This window comes from Gopherus evgoodei, chromosome 15 (assembly GCF_007399415.2).
Source record: "Gopherus evgoodei ecotype Sinaloan lineage chromosome 15, rGopEvg1_v1.p, whole genome shotgun sequence".
NCBI lineage: Eukaryota > Metazoa > Chordata > Testudines > Testudinidae > Gopherus > Gopherus evgoodei.
Window position 1 is genome coordinate 25,703,745 of NC_044336.1, and position 20,640 is coordinate 25,724,384.

At 47.2% G+C, this 20,640-nt stretch overlaps 1 protein-coding gene across 7 annotated transcripts in view; it reads right to left on the minus strand.

The window, feature by feature from the left end:
* The window catches only part of SLC39A11 (solute carrier family 39 member 11), a 415,701-nt gene that overhangs the window by 197,088 nt on the left and 197,973 nt on the right, over positions 1–20,640 (minus strand). For all 7 annotated transcript variants that reach the window (XM_030534252.1, XM_030534250.1, XM_030534246.1 and 4 more), the window contains one exon: positions 18,266–18,335. In XM_030534252.1, coding sequence (XP_030390112.1) covers positions 18,266–18,335 — 70 coding nt within the window. The remainder of the gene's footprint in view (positions 1–18,265; positions 18,336–20,640) is intronic.

Here is a 20,640-nt window from a genome sequence, read left to right on the forward strand (position 1 = left end):
CTTCACCAGCTGAGTGTTCCAGAACCCAGGCTTTTCCAACCTATCCTACATCCCTGCTCCAGTGACTGAGAAGTGACCGCCCTCCTCATTCCCAGTGCACACCTTTTAATGGAGGGAGGAGTGGAAGAAGGTCTGTCAACAGGGCATTCGGGGGAAGTGCATTTCGCCCAGATCCAGGCACTGAGCTACTGCTCCTGCTGCACTGTTCCTATTCAGGGGAAGCAGGATATAACTGCCGACTATATGGCATAAAGGAGGCAGCTAAGCCTTATCCAAGGCTCAAACGAAGATGATACAAGCAGCCAAATAAAAATCCCACAAATCTCTTCTCACATGTTCCCCACCCCCATTTCTCTTACATCTAGGGGACAGAGGGAGACTGAAAAAAACAGGCAGTATTACTGAAGGTAGGGGAGCCCAGATGGGGCTAAGAGGATTGGGGCGGTCAAACAAGTGTCTTAGGAGATTCATGTATTAGGGGCTAGATCTAGTGACTCATAGGAGGAGGAAAGTGCACTGATGGGGAAGAGGTGCCATGGAAGAGGTGCCTCTGCTGTGGAAAGAGGGGGAGGCAGGTGGGAGGGAGACCGGTTGCTTCCACAGCATGTCTGGAGAAACAAGAACGCAGTCTCTCCCAAAACACCCCCTGGCACGGAATCCAGAGGCCTATGCTACACCAAGCATGGCTTATTTCCCAAAGGGGGTGCCCAGAACGTTTCACTGAGAAGCAAAGCCTCTAGTTACTTATAGCGCATGGGTCTGGGCATCTTTCTTTCAGGCTCAAGGGGTTCCACACCCACAGGAGGGAGGCATGAGGTCATGAAGAAGGGGAAGAGGGTGGTAGACTAAGGCCCAGCACAGATGGCTGAGTAGGGCCCTCAGCTCCGGTCAAACTTAAAATCAAATGAGGTATCTGAAGGAATTCTCTTTCCTTTCTTAAGAAAAAAAAAGGCCCTGCTGATTACCCAAGGCCTGAAGAACGCTGCTGTGGTTAAATTTTCTGTTTTGTTTTCTGGCACAAATTGTCCCTTGTGACTGGGTTTAGCCTTGTGCTATGACAAAGGCTTCTTTCTTATGGAATTTAATAGCTACAATGCACCATGGAACTATGTGGAGGAATGGCCTCTATTCACTTTCATACAACATCCTTTGAAAAGACCTATTTAAAAGAAGTCCAGCATGTTTTTGTATTTGAGGCGAGGCAGCTAGGTTGCCTGACACTTCCCATTATAAGACCCTGTTCTCAGTTGCCCAAAACTTTGCCAAAATTTTAATCATTTGGGCAGAAATTTTCCATGGCAGATATCTGCCTTAGGCTGAATGGTTTTGGAACATTTCAGCCAACATGGTCAGCCATTCCCAAGATGAGACTTAAGAAAAATACAGTTTGCCCATATTAAAAAATGATGCCAGCCTTTTCTTTGAGAAACTCTAGTTACACTCAGGCTTCAGAGCGGGGACTTCAAATTTGGCTGGAGGGAGTGGGGAGCCTTTCTTCCATCCCTGTGAAAATCCACCCAGGTTTGGCCAAGTTTATAAGCCTCGGAGGTGCAGCACTGCTCACAGCAGCCCAGAACTGCTACTCCAGGGAAAGTCCTGCTCAACCCTCTGCAGCCCCAGGCTGACGCGGATACTGTTCACTGTGCAGATGACATCTGTTTTCAGAGACTGTGATGCTTTTATTATTAACCCTTGACTTTCTGTACCACTGTGGTTTGCATACAAACCTCCCCACACCGAATCTCTCCAGGGCGGGAGAAGGGGGGAAATCAGATCTGACATACATTTCCAAATCCTTACCCTGTTAAAAGCAAAACTGCTGGCACAAGCCCAAGTATGGCCTCACGCCCGCTCCACCATAATAAAAAATGTGAAGGAGTTCTGTGATTCTGACCCAGGAACTTGACTCGATGGTGAATTCCTCCCCAACAGGAAAAAATAGCCAGAAACAGAAGACGCCCCTTAGGAAAATGGCTGTGGGTTTTGAGGAAGATCATTCTATTAAGTGCTTTTAGCATGCTTCAAGTACACGAGGGCTTCCTAAGGGAGGAAAAACATAATTGCATTCCTGTGTTCCTGCTTCATCCTCTAAGAAACAACATTACTGCTCACAAAGCGCTGGTGTCCCCCCTAAACAAAGTGGACGCTGTGCAAGAACATGGTATCATGCCAAGAGCCCTGTACATCACTGAGTTGGAGGGATGAGGGGTGGGGGGACCAGGATAAACGGTTCCTTGTGCCGATTCTCCAATGCAAGAGCCTCCAACCTTTGGCAGAAAGGGCCCCCAGGGGCCTTCCCCTCTCGTTCCACTCACGTGTTTCCATCCACACAGCAGTATAGTATTAGTGCTCCTGGCTATTCCCACCTCGCTTTACATGGAAAACTAGCATGGGATTGGGGAGCGCAGAGGGAAGCAGCAACTCAGCTGCACGCCCCTCTCCAGGGCAGGCCCACCGACGTGTCGTGCGTCAGCATCAGGCGTGCTCATGGCAGTATTAATCCACCATCCCTCATGCCACGTGGAACAAGCACAGTGAGGGATGGCCTACGGCAGTGCTCCACCCCGGGGACGGGGCGGGGTGGCTGAAAGCAAGTGGAGTGGCGTTAGAGGGAACGGGGACGGGTGGATGGGTGTGCACAGTGAGTATGCACCTGCCTGTGTTCACCCCATCCTCCCCCTCAAATGACCTACTCTAAAGCCCGCTGAGTCAATGGGAGTCTCTCCACAGACTGTAATGGGCCTCAGATCAGGCCCCAAGTATCCTGCAAGAACCCAGGGTATCTAACTTTGCACAGAGCCCTGCAAACCCCCTCTTGGCTGAGCTGGCCTCCAGAGGATGTGTGATTCCATTCACAGATAGGGAGCACTAGCTGACAAAGAACCCCCTGCCATGCACCTCTTTTATCCAGGGAGAACTATGCCTGTCCTTAATAAGGTCATCAACAACATCACTGAGTCACAGGGCACCTCAAAGTCCCTGACAACCAAAGTAGATAGGCAGGGCTCAGAATGAGCTTGATTTCCACCCATTCTCTCCTTTTGAGGCTACAGCTGGCCATTGCTGACAAGAAAAAGGTAGGCGGGTCTCCTTCATGTCTCTCAGAGAGAAGCGATCTTGAAATGCAGGGCAGGGGGAGTGCCCCATGCAGGTAGGTTATTTACACCAAATCAGTTGTGCTCTGCGATGCTAGCTGGGTAATAGAGCTGGCCAACAACGTTGTCTTGTAATTAACTGAAAAACCACTGCAATCAGCATAGTATTTTTATTTCTATTATGAAAAAATCATGTTTTTTAAATGATAGAATCTCTCAACACTGTTCCGTCTGGCCAGCTTAAACTGGGGTTTTCAATGTGTCTGTCTTCAAATACTTGTTTTCCTTCCCCTACACAGGCCAGAGATTCTTGGCAGGGGGCACCTCATCCTGCATCCCGAGCCATTGCAAAAATTCCCATCCAGTGCAATACTGCAGGATCGGCTCATAAACAAAGAAAAGGAACCTGAAAACTAACAATAAAGCTACCAAGGCTGTCACATGACACGTTCATCTGCCCACTCCCTCCCATTAGCACAAAAAAAGGTACTAGCCCTTCCTAGGGTACGTCTGCACTACCCGCCGTATCGGCGGGTAGCAATCGATTGCTCGGGGATCGATATATCGCGTCTCATCTAGACATGATATATCGATCCCCAAACGTGCTTATATCGATTCCGTAACTCCACCAACCCAAACGGAGTTGCGGAATCGACAGGGGGAGCCACAGACATCGATCCCGCGCCGTGAGGACGGTGAGTAATTCGATCTTAGATACTTTGACTTCAGCTACGTTATTCATGTAGCTAAAGTTGCGTATCTAAGATCGATTTTCCCCCGTAGCGTAGACCAGCCCCTAGTGAAGGCTACAAATGGAAGCATTTCTAGGCACCTGCCTTGACTTATCAACAGCCAATATATTTTTATAGCAGCAAGTGACTTGAAGCAAAAAGTTAAATGAGGATGGGTTATATATATTTCTGCCCGACTGTCCTCTGAGAGAAAGACAGACCGATTTTAAACAGAGGAGAGGCATTGTGGTCTAGTGGATTGGGAATCAGGAGTCCTAGAATCTAAACCTGGCTCTGCCACCGAGCTGCTATATGACCTTGAGCAAGTCTTTGACTCTGTGCCTCAGTTTCCCCTTCTGTCCTTCGTGTGTTGCATCTACTTAACCTGGAAGCATTTGGGGGCAGGGACTAATCTCTCACTAGGGATTTGTACAACACCCAGCAGAATGCTCTAAGCACTAATACAATATAAAACAAATAGCATTATTAACAAACACTAGTTTATAACGAACAGTGCAGGCTTTCGGGGAGTCAATGTAATTTTTAGCCTCACAAAAAATAAAAAGAGGTGAAGGTTCTATATTTTGTCCTGCCATCCTCTCACAGTCCGACTGATGGATTTTGAACAGAGGAGAGCACTTTGGACCCGATCCCGGACACACGTCTCCATTTGGAGTTTTGATGACACTGCCCCACGAGTAAAGTCGCTCCCAGGCATCACAGCCTTCAGGATCGAGCTCTTTATCAGTAAGTTCCCATGCTGCCTTCTGTAGCAGCCCTCAGCGAACGGAGAGCTGAGTGCTACAACAAAAAGGAATGGTCGCAGCAGCCAGGCTGCGTGTTTCCCAGGAGGACCCTCTCTCCTTAACAAAGACGCCCTCTCTTTAAATCCAACGCTGGGAAGCCATCTATAAACTGCACCTGTGTTTTACAGCCCTGCCAGTGCTTTGCCGCTCTGCGAGGTTTTACTGCCAAGATGCAGTGGATTCGGTATCAAAGCCCTCGCTCCGCTTCCCCTGGTGTGGGATGCTGGAGAAGGCAGGAATCCAGCCGGTTTTGATCTAAGCAGTTCCAATATCATATGGTTCTTTTTAATCAGCCACACGAAGTGGAGAGGTGGAGAGGCTGGGGGGCGGGGGTAAATAGACTCATTTAAAGACATGGCTGCCCTTCTCTTTACCTTCCTGTCTGGAAGGCAGCCAGTGGCCAGCTCAGACCTCTGCTCACATCTGGAGGGAACTTTCCCTGAGTTCCAGGGCTGCTGTGCTCAATCGGCCCATTCAAGACACTCGCTTTGGTTATTATTCCTCTGTGCGTGGGCACCCTGTCCACCTTGCATGTGCAGCTAACAGCAGGGAGAGGGGATCGTTTTGCTATGGGAAAGCGACTTGGAAGAGTTTAGTGTTTTGGCTAGTTGAACAGAATTCAGAGGTTCCCACAAACCCTCACAGCTGCCCTTGGGGTGACAGGTCAGGAAGCAGGGAACAATAACATGGTCCCAGAATCTCTGCGGTTCACAGGGCGACTGGGGGTGGTTTCTTGAGGAACAGGGCAAGGAGAGGGGAGAAATAAAGAAATCAAACACTCAAAAGCAGAGAGAATCACAATTGGAAGCTAAATCAACCCAAGTTCACAATAAACCAACTGCCCAAAACTCACACGGGGCAAAGGGGGCAGAGATGGTCTCCAAGATTCTATCTTCAAGGCTATTTCACCTCCTGGTTGGATCAGTGCACTGGCCCTGGGACCAAAAAGCTGGTCTCAGGTGCAGAGAATGAATGTTCCTCTTCCTCACAGCAGCACAGCAGGATGACACCAATTAAGCTGCTTCTCCAATTCCCTTCTATTTTACCAATGCCCCTGCCAAGCAGAGAGAGCTTCACACACAGATGAGGTACTTGGGCTTCACATTGTAGCTTTCTTTCCCTGTCAAATTTAGCTCAGCGGAAGGGGGCATGAGTGGCAGCTCTGGCGACTAATGGCATCTAAAACATCTCTATTGATATACGGAAGCCTTGACCCTAAGATGATATTTCCCTCTCCATTGTTTGTGTGTGTTCTTTGACTGATAGATGTAGATACAGATATAACTGTCTAATAGGAACTGGACTGAGTCCCACCAACTTCTCCCGGTAGGCACTAGGCACACCGGAAGAAATCTGGAAAACAGACAGGTAAAATATCCCCCCCTTACTGTCACTAAGCTGACACTCCTGAGCAGCCCTGTAACAACCAAAATGATGCACAACGCCCAGAGTTCCTGAGCAGCCCCATAACAATTCAACACACACAACCCAGCACACCCACGAACAGCTTTATAAAAAGCAGCCAGTGTATGCATTCTAACCTACCAGCAACGTTACTATTACAATCCAAACACCATGCTTGGGATGGAAGGGAAACAGAATGTGTCCCAAAGAGACAGAGATAATTTACCCCAATAATGAGAAAAGATGAACTGAGGATAGGGTCCTTTTTGCTAGTGTTATTTTTATATTGTGGTAGCTCCTAGGCAGCACTAGGTCCTGCACTAGGACCCCACTGTCCCAGGTCTGTACAAACACAGAACAAAGACGGTCCCTGCTCCAAGATGCTTACGCTAGTTTGCCTTGTTACTGATACAGAAAGAATGAACATAGGCGCGTGCGTATCTTGGAATTTCTCCTTCTAAGCATGTTAAATAGGAAGATACAACTATGGTTTACTAGTTACTTTGACATTTCAGCCAAAAGAGGGAAAGATTTAGGAAATGTTGAAAGATTGTGTGCCCCACAGAGAGCAAAAGAACTATATCGGTCTCTGTGCTCATCTGAATTAGTCTCAACTATCGAAAGTTTTTGTTCTCTGGTGAAAGGTCTTTAAGAGATCAGGAGTTGTGGGCTTGAAGCAAGAATCACTGGGGTGTATTAAGAAGAGTGTCACATGTAAGACATGGCACTGGTGAGGCCTCAATTGGAGTGTTGTGTCCAGCTGGGGGTGCTGCTCTTTGGGAAACATGGACAAATTGGAGAAAGTCCAAAGGAGAGCAACAAAAATGATAAATGGTTCAGAGGAGATTTAAAAAACAAGCCTGTTTAGTCGTGAGAAAAGAAGACTGCGGGGGGGGGAGGAGGGGGAAAGAGACCTGATAATTTTCAAATACGTTAAGGGCTGTTATAAAGAGGACAGTGATCAATTGTTCTCCATGCCCACTGAAGGCAGGACAAGAAGTAATGGGTTTAATCTATGGCAGGGGAGATTTAGGTTAGATATTAGGAAAAACATTCTGATAGTTAAGTTCTGGAATAGGCTCCCAAGGGAGGCTGTGGCATCCCTATCATGGGAGGTTTTTAAGAACAGGTTAGACAAACACCTGTCAGGGATGGTTTAGGTTTACTTGGTCCTGTCGCAGTGCAAAGGGCTGGCCTGGATGACTTCTCGAGGTCCCTCCAGCCTTGCATTTCTAATGAGTCTATGATGTATTTGTACACAAAGGAAAAATTCTCTCCCACCTTAACAATATTTCATCACCTCCCTGTAAGGAGAGGATCCCAGGCAATGAAAGATGAAATGCAATGACCTTCTCTCCTAATACATAAATCAAATCACTCTATCATGAAAACCAAACCTCAAAAGAAGAAGCTGTCATTAAAGGGCAATCCTGGTGCTGCTGCTCTGATAGACGAGGTGCACTCGACAATGGGTGGGAGGAGACGCAGTGATGCATTCTGAACATTGGGTGGCAGCAGACACACATAAAAACAGGCAAATTTGCACTGCAAATCTGAGGCGAGAATGGACTTTTTTCATATTAGCAGACTGAAGAGCACTGGAAGCCAGTGAGGTAATTTCAACATGCTTAAAATTAAGCTGGCCCTTCGGACCTTTCACGGAACGAGACTACGTCCTCAAGAGAGCCTGGTGGAAACACCAGAAGTGAAGAGAACACGTCGCAAAGCTTCAGGGGGTTAAAAAGAGGACCAAACTTTGGAATTGTTTTCCTTTTCGCCAAGACTTCCAGGCACTTCAGTCTCTCCAAAATGTACGAGGCCTATCATTGGCTCGGTCTCCTCATCTGCATTTAGTCTTGTGTGTTTGAGCCTTTTACCTAACTGGCCACAATCACTGACTTTTCCCTAGCCGCTTAGAGGCCAAAGTCTTAGAGGCCAAAGTCTTTCAGCCCTAGTCCTGCATTTAGATCCACTAGCGTAGGTTCATGGGACAGACAGAATTAAGAATCATCGTACCATGGAAGTGATCCAACTGCCTCTGGGTGCTCAGGGGAAGCCAAGTGGGCAACTAGCACCAGCTAGAGGAAAGAGAAACTTTCTGGTCAAGGACGCAAGGGCAATACCCCTATACTTAGGGAAAACGCCACAGGAACTCAAACTGTTACTGGAACACAGGGGACCTTGGTGTGCAAGGTCTTGGCCAAAGAGCCACACATGCTAGACACTGCACGGAACTCACTACACTGACTGAAAAGGATGAAGAGCTGAAGCGACCCACCTGGGATCTGAACCCAGGTTCCAGGGAGTTGTAATGGCGTGTCACCCCCCTCTCACGAGCACCCTTTCTGCTTGGGTGTCCCTGAGGTCTTCAAACAGCCTTGGCCCTGGCACTGGGCGGTATTCCCAGGGCTTCCTTGCTGGAGGCAATGGTTTTGCCCTCTTGGTGTGTTCTGGGCCCAGCTCTCCAGTTCATTTCCCCTTTAACACTGTACAACTGCAGGCCACCTCCCTAGTGGCCTACTGCAGGGGGGGAGGGATACCAGGGCCCACCCACTACTCCAGATCCCAGCCCAGGGACCCTCAGAATAGCAGCCACGCGCCACCATGTCCCTTTAGCATAATTGCCTTCAGCTCCCTGACATGTTTCCCCACAGTCCCAGCACTTCTCCCTTATCTCAGGGCTCTTATATGTTCAGGACCAGTAGCCAGCCAGGAGTTCTTCCTCACACTAATATTTTCCACTTTTAAAAAGCAGCTGTGCATGAAAGAGAGACAATTCTGCAGCAGGCAGTGAAGGTTTCATTATGGGAAACTGCTACTCAGATGAACAGAAGGCAAGAGAGAGGAAGGGCCCCAACATGCATGCTCCCGTCTCTTCTTCTTTCAACAATGGTATTTTTAAGATCTTTGTGGCATGTCACTTACTGACATGACCTGGAACAAGACACCGAGACTGCTTGGATAACTAATGGGTTGCCAAATTCCCTGTTTCCCCAGAGACCATGACTGCGTGCAGGACAGTCTCTCAACTTGTACCAGTGCGAAACATGTCTGACAGCATTCGGAGTAAATAAAGCCGATTTGGTTTTCCTCTCCACAATACTTCCACTTCAAGAGGCTCTTTCCTCTAGATCTCAAAGTGCTTTACAAACACAAAGCAAGTCTCACAGCCCCACTGCGAAACAGATTGAGACTGTCAACCCCATTTTACACCATGAGCCTCTGGCAGAAGAGGAAATAGACCCCAGGAATCCTGACTGACTGACCTAGGCTTTAAACACAACCGACTTTGCAAAAAGCTATTTGTACCCCTCATCGCTGAACTGAGCCCAGGCAGTAAGTGATTAAACGTTAGTCAGTCTTGCAGAGACCAAACACACACCAGGAGCGATTGTGAACATCTGTTCTACTTCTCCACGGCTTTCCACAAGGGGGCACCTAGATCATTTTGACATCGGGAAGCCATCATGTCGGGGACAGCAGCATTTACCTAATGCCTTGTGTGGGCTCGCCTCTCCTGCAGGAGCAAGACAAAGGACACGTGACAAAGCCAGGGTTTTCATTCCATTTATCAGCAGGAGGAATCAATGCAGAGGAAGGGAATATACCAGCCGAAGACAACACGATAAGTCATGTGTGATCCCACAGATGGGCACGAATTATTCAACCGAAGGGAAGCAGGTGAACGAGCACTGTTCTGTTGCAACAGGCAGCGGTTACGTTTGAAGCACAAACCCTGCTCTCTAGTCTTTGGTCCCCCTCTTGTGACGGGCTCACACACTGCTCTGGGATCCGAAAGTGCAGCGCACACACAGAGCAAGTGTGTGTTCGGTTTTCCAGGAGAAAATGCAACTGAGAATAACTCAGTGCCACTGAAAGCTGCTGGATCAAGACTCTAGGTCTTGTCCAGGTGAACAGTTAGCGCGCAGCAAGCTGGGGTGTGATTCCGCAGCATACTCGGGTGCCGTGCAGTAAAGTGTCCCTGGGACCCCTGCTACCGTGCATTGCAAGTTCCCTAGTGCACTTCGATCTACTCCACCCTAAAACAGGAACTTTTACTGGGCTGCAGCAAAGTCCATACTGACAGCTAGCGCATGGCACACTAGTGCTCTTTAGATTCGCAAGCTAGCTTGCCACGCACCAACTGTTCCTTTAGACAAGCCCTTGGGGGATGAAGAGGAAAGCTGGCCTTGTGGTTAAGGCACAGTTCTGGGAAACAAGAGATCTGGGCTCAAGTCCCAGCTCTACCACATACTTCCTGTGTGACCTTGGCCTAGTCACTTAGGACTGGGTTTTCAGACATGCTGCGTGACCACTGACCACACCTGGAGTGGAGGGTGTTGAGATCCAACCCTTAATCTCTCTGGGCCTCAGTCCCCCAGTCTCTAAAAGGCAAACACCTCCCTGCTGGGAAGATAAATACCTTAGTGCAGAACTCAAACACTGCCGTGATGGAAGCCATAGAACTGTACACATAGATACGACCTCCCAGCCACAACCTGGGCAAGTATAATTCAAACCAACGTGGGAGATCATTAAGCTGGGAGAGATGGTTCTCCATAGACTATTCAGCCCTCAGCCTCTCCCCGAGATGGTCATCAATTAATACCACATTTGGTGGTGGCTTTTGCACCTGGATGCTTATGGTCTAGAAATAAGGAGAGGTGGGGAGAGCCCCCACCGCCGACACATTTCATTTGCTAAAAACCTGGAGCCAAAGTCCAGCTGGCATCCTGGAGAGGATGGCAGCCATACCTCACTGCCATGGCCATCCCTTTGAACAACCCAGGATTTCCATTTTGGCTGGTAAAAGATTAACTTGTCATGGACCTTCGAGGAGAGGGTAGATCTTTATTACCTTGGTTGCTAATTAAACTGAGCATTCTAAAAACTGAACCCTGACAGTGAGTGGGAAAACAGAATGGAGACTTAGAAACAGGTGATCTTGACCTTTTGAGAAGGCAAAGCAAGGCCCAAAAATATCCTCTCGGCTTGTGCTGGTTTTTTTCCATCACTACCCTCCACAGCTCATTTTTTCCCCTACTGCTATGAAAGGCCACAGGAAGCCTGGGAAGGAATCTGAGAATTCTTCTCCCCCTCTGGAGCTCGTGTGTAATGCTCATAATATAACTATTGGCAGCACTTTCCTTAAGTCACATGACTCAATTTCACCCTCTCCCTCGACCCATTCCTGAGCTGAAGAATGTTTAATTATTGATAAAGTATTTCAGTCCTCTGGGAACAGTTCGGTAAGGTTCTTCATAGCCGCATGAGAAAAAGAAAATGATTCTGAGATAGAGATTTGGCCAGATCTATCCAAGGGATTTTTTTTTAAAGGGGGGAGGTCAGTATTTTAATTCTTCCCTTTCCCTAATTTAAATGAATAAACACCATTTCTGCAGACACACCAGTTTATACTAAGAGCTTGACAGATCTCACAAGCTAAGCAGGGTTGGATTAATTTTTGGACGGGAGTTTGCCAAGCAAGCCTAAAAGCTGCAGCATTAATGACACAATAGATGGCACTCTTTCCTACGAGTCAGTACTGACTGAAAGCCAGAGCCCGGTGTTCGAGGTGACATTGCTTCTATTCTTTAGGGTTTATTAAATTTCCTTTTTCAGGGTTTCTTTTCAGCAATGTTTGAGTTGTATGTAGATGTCCAAAAAAAAATCAAGGTTTTTCAGGGCTCTTTGTATACTGTAATGAGTAATCGTTTCATAACGTTTCCTCATACGCCTTAACCGATTAGTGTTCAAAACAGCACAATGTTACAGTGCACTAGGGAACGTTCAGTGTGCACCAGCAGCATCCACACCAGTGGTTCTCAACCAGGGTTACATGTACCCCTGGGGGTACATCAACTCACCTAGATATTGGCCTGGGTTTACAACAGGCTACAGAAAAAGCACTAGCCACATCAGGACACACTAAAATTCCATACAGACAATGACTTGTTTATACTGCTCTGTATACTACACACTGAAAAGTCAGTACAATGTTTGTATTCCAATGGATTTACTTTATAATTCTATGGTAAAAAGGAGAAAGTCAGCAATTTTACAAGAACAGTGAGGCTGTGACACTTCTGTATTTTTATGTCTGATTTTGTAAGCAAGTCGTTTTGAAGTGAGGTGAAACTTGGGGGTCTGCAAGAAAAATCAGACTCCTGAAAGGGGGACAGTCATCTGGAAAGGTTGAGAACCACTGGTCTACATGGAACAATTAATGCACAACACATTTGTGCGCTTTAAAAACAACACGCCCATAGACTACATTACTGCTCTGTGCAGACAAGCCCTTAGATACATGTAACTATTTCTGGCGTTTTTCCAGTTTTTATCCAATAAAGACTTATTTCCCTTCCCCCACACTTTTATGGATCGGGAGTATTTTATCCGGGTTTATAAGTTAAAACCTCAAATCAGAAGCCTAATGGACATGCCACGTGACCCAGGTCCTCATAATCTATGATCCAAGATCCCAAGGAGGCATTTATGCCAGTGCAGGGAAAGCGAAACCCACTCTCCTAGGCAAGATCCAAATCAGTCACTCCAACATCATTCTCTGTTGGACAAAGTATGTGTCACTTCCTAATACATGGACTTGTGCAGGCCTGAGCTATTGAACGGTTGCTGCCTTTCACCTCGGAGGGGATAGCACTTCAGTACCACGTCAGAGAACTTACCTGTGCACATAGCTTACAGAGTTTCTGCACTGCACAGCCACTCCACAAAAGGTAAGATTATCATTCAGCACAAAGGCAGTTAAACATTATGTTCTCGTAGAACTTATCAAACCAAATACCCACAGATTTATAAAAAACTCCATTAGCACCACATAGGTCTGTTATGCCCCAGTATGCTGATGGCTCTGAAGTGCAAGTAGGTCCATTTGAGCTAAAAGGAACCCCTCCGTCTATCTTCATCCCACCAGAAGGACGTCTCATCTTTACCTGTCTCCAGTCATGATAAGTCCACTTCCACACCTGGCCAGCTGTTCCACTGCCTCGACTGTTATTAGACTTTATGTAGATGGAGGTACTTCAAGAAGATTGTTTCTTGCCTAGCTGCATTTACTAGCTAACCCAACATTTGCTTTGCCTCTCTACAGTCCGCAGTGGCTGGAGAGAGGGCAGCACTGTTCCTCTCCCCAAAATTCAGCAACGACTTAAAACTCTTGGACCCTTCAACACATACTGCAGGACAAACAACTAGATCAAGTCAGGTCTTGTGCTATCAGCAGATGACATTGTTAAACAAATTGATGGTGATTAAGTTATTTTCCCTTCTCTTTTGCAGCCTGTTAAATTTGCATTGATATTCTTCATGGCCCAGATTCCAGCTTTCATCTAACATGATTAATGTTGCTTTAAATACAGAGAAAGAACCAGCTGCTTCTGGTTCTTCTCTTTTTCTGAGCAGTTTCTGAAGAAAAAAGCCCCTTTGTTAGCACATCTCAGGAGTCTCTATAGACTTTATGAGGAGCCTTTTATTTCTAAAGGTTAGAGAGAGAAGGTTTCTATAAACCAGCATGTTGCATTTTTTCTCCTGTATGGATCCAAATTTCCTATATGCCTAGAGTTGCACATTCAGACCAATACTGTTCTATTATCTGTAACTCTCAGTCCTCTGAGAAACATACAGAGATGATTCTGATCATGGCTCCAGGGTGGTTCTGTAGATAACACACATGTTCTGTCAGGGAGGTTCTCTTGCATTTAAGGTTTTGATTCTGCCTGATGTGGACTTTGCCTCTTTCGAGAATCCGAGGACATGCAGTTTGTATCGAGCCGAAAGAGGAACTTGGGCTGTTCTGAAATCCACATCCGGCTCTAGGCCTGGGACTCCCTCTAAAAATATGGGAGTAATAAGGCTGCTGTGAAGCAACATCTCTTTGCTCTATGATAGAGAAAAGCCTTGAGGCTTATTTCGCAGGCTGAATGCGCTGCATATCCCCAGCCACTCCAAGTAACAGGTGGGTCTATTAAATGAATGGCAGGGGGCACTGCTTAGCGGTCATTAGTCTCTGCTATAAAATTCAAATACCAAGCCAGAAGGGTTTGATGATGATTTATTTTAGGCCTTGCGGGAGGTCTGGATTTGAGTCATTTCTCTGCCTTTTGCTTCCCAGACATACAGGGGTTAGGTGTACTTATGGGTAGTGCTGTGTACTATTGTGGAGGGCATCTGGGACTGACAGGGGCTGGGAGTACTGTGGGCACATTAGATATGTCTTCACTGCAGAGCTAACTCGAGTTATCAACACTCGAGTTAACCTAGCACCGGCAAGGGCAGACACGCAGACAACAACCCTCGAGCTGCTTTGTTCACATTGATGCTACGTGTGTGCCACTTAGACTTCTGGGGGCATCTCCCATGGTTCTTAGCACTGCAGTGAAAGCTGAGCTGCTCTAGAATTCTTGCCCAGTGATGTGTGGGAGCTCTTGCCTGTCCTTTCTGAACACCCGGGGGGAACTGTGGGAAGGCACTGTACCACCACTCAGCTGGAACTAGCCTCAGCCCACACTGCAGCAGGGTTGTGTTGGCAGCTGATGAGTTGTGCTCATTCGAGCTGTAGTTTATACTCCCTGACGGACCAGCCAATCTGAGTTAAAAGCATGGCCACACTCAAGTGAAGGGTGTGAACAGGACTTCAGCTACAACTCAAGTTAACTCGACAGTGAAGTCATATCTGAAGACAAGCTGAGTGTGTCCAGAACCTAGGATAGGTGCAACAGAGTGACTCAGCCCACAGCAAAAACTGATCTCTCTGGCTAACAGCACAGCAGCTGAAGAGAGGGACTTTGCACAGTCAGATGGTATAACGGGAGGAGAGGAGAATGGGTTGGGACAAGAGAGAATATGACATCCCCACAGATTTACAGCTATCAGCAGGCCATTAGCAATAGAATTGTAGCATATCAGGGTTGGAAGAGACCTCAGGAGATCAACTAGTCCAGCACCAATCCCTAGACAGATTTTTGTCCCAGCTCCCTAAATGGCCCCCTCAAGGATTGAACTCACAACCCTGGGTTTAGCAGGCCAATGCTCAAACCACTGAGCTAGTATACAAGCAAAGTCTGCCTAAGCCCTTTGGCGGATGAGTATCCCAATCCCTGATGAACAATGCGACCAAAGCACAAAGCCGCCACTTGTTCCACAATCCAACCAAATTAGCAGCCGCGGCTCATATCTGAACAGGAATAATGGGATTTTGCATAAAAGGACTCGGATATATTGGCACAGATCTGGGGAAGTCCAAAAACTGGCAAGCGTTACTGCAAGTGAGGATGGAGATCTATTGGGAGAGCTGTGTGGAAGCCCAGGAGCGGACTACAAAGGCGGCTATAGGTGAGGATTGAGGAGCATCATTACTGCTCCCAGTCGAAGAGAAATTTGCTATAGTAGGTTATATAATTTTTCTCAATCTCCTAAAGCAGGATGCCTGGCAGATGAACATTCACGAAAGCAGAAGTGATAGCACTGAACTCCTTTTCAAGAGGTAGGAGAGATGGAAGACTCCCTCATCCAAATTCATTATTTAGGTTAGCGAGATTACTGTGTGCCTTTTAATTCTCCTGGGGGGGGAAAAGAACCTGCACTAGAAACATACGTCTCTCCAACTCAGTTAGATGGTGGCTCTGTGCGAAACAAACTGCAAAGCTGGAAAGGAACAGCAGTCACAACCGAAGGCTCAGCTCAAACCGCAGGGCTGTTTTTCTTTTTAAAGCAAGAAACGACTCGCAGAAGCAAGTCTCAGAGCGAGGTCAATTGACTCAGGCTCGTGCTACGGCACTAAAAACAGCTGCATAATCGTTCCCACTGGGGCTGCAGTTTGAGCTCTGAAAACCAGGGAGGGGATTGGGCCTCCGAGCCCAAAGGGAATGTCTACACAACTACTGGTAGCACCACAGTGTGAGCTCCAGGAGGTCGGGGTGGCAGACGTGGGCTCTGAGACTCGTGGGTTTTTTTATTTTGTTTTTTGGCCGTGCAGACATACCCTTAAAGGGAAAGATACGTCCTCTCTCATTCCTTGCTTGCTGAAAGCTGGAAATGTCTCCACTGGCTGTTGCGAGTCGTTTGTGTTACTCTGACCCTGCTTTGCAATCTAATTTAAGTTAATATAGCCGGGCCTGAGAAGGACTAGGCCAGCATTTACACTCCAGTTTTATTCCCCAGCTTATGTATCTGCCTACTGGTCTATACCTTATCTACACATTTTAGACTTTCTTCTTCCCTTTACAAGTTTCCCCACAGGCGCTGCTCCACCAGTAAGAGCCTGAGTGCTGATAGCTTGCGGGGGTTTTCTACCTTGCCACGCAGACCTGCCCTGAGCTGGCAGCAATGGTGGTCATCTTCAAGATGACGAGCATGAGCGAAGCCTTAGCAGTGAGCAGCCCGGAGGATAGAATTCTCATGTTTAAAAAGATTTGTGGTCACCCCACAGCACGGCCTGCTCCTCCTCAGCAGACTAGCAATACCGAGGGAAGCAAGCCGAGAGGCTCCTCTTAGGCAAGCTGCTTAACGTTTTGCACATTTCTGAAGCAGAAAAGACTACAGAGGGACTCCCCCATCCAGGTCCCCAGTGCAACAGAGCGACGCCCACACAAGTGAGCTGCTCGCTAAGACTGCCCTTCAGTCTATTTGGCTAATTAATCTGAAGTTGCCAGCTCCTCCACCCCCGCCTGGCAGGATCTCAGGAGCAGAAAGCTGGACGCAGGTCCCACTGACAGCTGATGCATTCATTTCTGACTAAACCTTGGGGAAAGGCACCCAGAGTAGGAAGAGCCATCAGAATTTCAGCCATGTCAAATCCAACTGCACACTGCAGACGTGCTGATGAGGGCTTGGAGGAAATTAGAGGCAACTAAATAATATTATTAAACGAAGGGCAGAGGGGAAAAAGCTGGAACCGCCTGGAAGATCAACGCTTCTCCCCCACCGAGATGCACACAGCTTTCCTATTCATCTCTGACATTAATCATTAACACTCCCAAGGAAAGCAGCGGCTGCTGGGGGCGAGGAGCGCTGCACTACGAAACGGTTCAATGGCTGAACATCTCTACGGCAAACATCAGCGTCGCTCAGGTGCTTGTTTATTGGGCGTTAGAGCATCACTTTAGCAACTCCTAGTCTTCAGGTGTGCACACTGGAGAGACATATGCTCTTTAAAACCCTTCCCTGATTCAGTTTTTCTGTGCTCAAACACCACTCCAAAAATATGCCACGTGTTTAAAATGACCTGACTATGGCTATTGGAAAGCCTGGGCCTGTGTCCCAGCTATAATCACTATGACAGAGCAGCAACTCCAAGCAGAGCTGGAGTCCTACTTCTGACCAGCTCAGAAAGGCATGGTGCAGCACATAAGAACAGCCACACTGGGTCAGACCAAAGGTCCATCTAGCCCAGTATTCTGTCTGCCGACAGTGGCCAAAGCCACGTGCCCCAGAGGCAATGACCAGAACAGGTTATCATATAGAATCACAGAATATCAGGGTTGGAAGGGACCTCAGGTGGTCATCTAGTCCAACCCCCAGACAGATTTTTTGCCCCAGATCCCTAAATGGCCTCCTCAAAGATTGAACTCACAACCCTGGGTTTAGTAGGCTAATGCTCAAAGCACTGAGCTAGTGAGCCATCCTCTGTCACCCACTCCCAGCTTCTGGCAAACAGAGGCTAAGGACACTCTCCCTGTCCATCCTGGCTGATAGCCATTGATGGACCTATCCTCCATAACGGATGACATCTGCCCTGCAAGAATCTCTCTGAGGGCCCACTCCTGCAAGCTGCAGAGTATTCTGAGCCCAAATGCCTACATTGCTATTTGACAGCCCTGTAGCCAAGCCACGCGAGCCAGAGTCAGCTGATAGGGGCCAGTCGCTGGAATTAAATTGCTATATAGACATGCCTCCAAACAGACAAATACTATTGGCTCACTGTCCTTTTATCAACTCCTCAGCTCTGCCTGCCTGCTGGAGCAGCAGTGGAAAGCACTTTCAGAGAGTGGGCATCGCTGACAAAAACTTTTCAACTGCAGCCAATAGAAAAGTCCAAGAGCAGTAAGAATTTCTTCTGTTTTCCAGACCAATTTAAACTAACCCACACTCCTATCTCCAACCACGCTGTAAAGCTTCACACTCCATTTCAAGATCAAGAACAATATTTCGGAGAGGCAAGAGTGTGCATAAAGCTTTCAATGTCAGGATCAGAAACACTCATGAAGCTTACCTGGCACTTTCAAAAGTTGCAGATGCTGACTTCCCAATAGCCCCAAATCCAACTCCAACAGCTAGACCCTCTGAAAGAGAGAGAGAGAAACAAAAGTTAAAAACTCAGATCAGTCAAGGAGTTAGATAGACCAAGCCTCTGCTAGATTAGGTAATCACAACAGTCCCTTCTGGCCTATAATCTATGAATGTGCTGAAATCAAGATCAGGGATGTGGGCTGATCTTCCAATTTAGCTCCCATCATTCTTCGAATGGCTGTTAAACCCATGCCATTTATTTTCCTTTTTACAATTGAGATGAGGTGCTCAGATACTGTGACGCTGCACACCACAGAAATGGCAAATCAATCAGTCAGGCTCTCGGTGGAGAATTAAGAGGCTTTGCCACCAGCACATTCCCTCCTCCTCGTGAATAGTCAGACAAATGCCATACATGCTCTCACACAGGGCCCGTCCAGTATTCTACAGTCCAAAATGTTACAGATTACAACAGCTACAAGAGCGCTGGGCAGTTTCTGTAGAGCCATGTTGTATTTTTCACATGCTTTCTCTCTCTCACACACACGGAACAAAGCCCCATGGCACATCCTGGGCAAAAATATGCTACCGTTGCTAAGCACATTTCTTTGTGAGTTACTGATGGCTCATAGAGAGACTTGTTTCCCTAAGTAGTGGGACAGAAACCTGTGGTAAGCTAACTTCATTTACCTTGCTCCATCCTAACATGTTGCGTCTACAATACAGCAACAGAGAGACAAGAGAGATATTCACGGTGTGGTTGATTGGTAACTTACTGAAACGCACCAATTCTCAGCTCTCTGCTAGGAGCTCCTCTTTCCTACAGGAGTCACAAGGCTGTCTAATTACAGTGGCCACACAGTCTAATAGGAGAGAATGGTGATTAGACCTTCAGGCAGGTGCAGGAGGCCTGCAATTTGACGTTGGAGTAAAAGAGGGTTTTTCACAATCTGACAGAGACAAAATGGCTGACTTCTACTGGGCAGGCATCTTGACGCAACACTCAAGATGGCGGAACTTTGATTAAGCTCCTAGCAGTCTGGACACTTCTCTGAAACTTAACTGAACTTTGAGTGTCTGAAAACTACAGCTCAAAGTCTCAGAGGAGCCGGGTCTTTTCATGACGATGGTGGTCTTTCACCTTCCCAGTCAGCTGGAAAAACATAATGCTTGTTTTATAGATTTGGGCGTTTCCGTTTCACCCTCTTCCCACTCCAAGCTGAAAATGCAGAAGTTGAAACAGAGGTCGTGGGACCTCTAAAACTTTGGGTTGAATTTTAGACAAAGATATAAGATAAGGCCAGAGAACCCCAGAGCAGCCAGATCATCCTAACTGTAAGGCTACAGAGTTATAAATCTTTAACTGTCCACTGACGAATAATACTGTTGCATGGTAATTCCACTGAGTGGAATGGAGTTACTGTAACCTGAGATCCAACACTAATGTGATGGGCACATTACAGTGCCAAAGCCAGATAGACAGTACCCATGTGCAGAATGCCAACAGAGCCTCCACAAGGTGTTTAAGATTATCCCCCTTGGAATATATGCAGACAAAATGAGATGTGAACAGAGAGCTGATAGAATGCTGCTACTTCCAAATAGTTTGCACCTGCAGTTGATAAAGAGCTTAGCACTTACATCCATATTTCACATTCACACAGCAGGGTGGGTGGTTTAGCAAAACCATTTGGGGTTTTTCACTTTAAAAACAATGAATGGCTCAGAGCTGAGTCCTTGAATGAAGCCACTGAGATGGTTTGGATGGCTGCGACCCTGGTGCTACCTTTCTGAGCTGTGACAGGGAACAGAAGTGAATCTTCCAGAGGGCAGAACTCAAGTACCAGAAGCACTGACGTGATTAAATTCTGGAAAGAGCTTAGACATTGGGTAACAAAAACGCAGTAATTACCACGCTCTGAAATGGGAGTCAAAAGGAGGGAAAGAAACTTGCTGGTGAAATTAATGAAAGAGAAGCACAAATTGCACATACACAGGAACACAAATAATGGGGAATTAAGATCAACAGATGGCGCGTGGGGAACTGCTTGCTGAGTGGAGAAGCTGCAGAGTGAGGATGGAAGCTGTACTGTGGACCAGGTGCTCTACCAAAGTGTAAAATTAGGAAGGTAATGAACAGAAATTGGCAGTGGCCACAGGCTCATTCCACTCACAACTGGGAGAAGAGAGAATCTGAAAGTCTCTCAATTAATCACCGTCCAGATTCATAACTACCCTCCGCCCCCCAACAAACACACTGTCAGAGACCTGAATAGTTCCACCCCGCATTCCTCCTAATTCCTGCCTGTCCGTCCTGGATGCAAATAGAATGGATATAATGACATGCACGTGCACCCA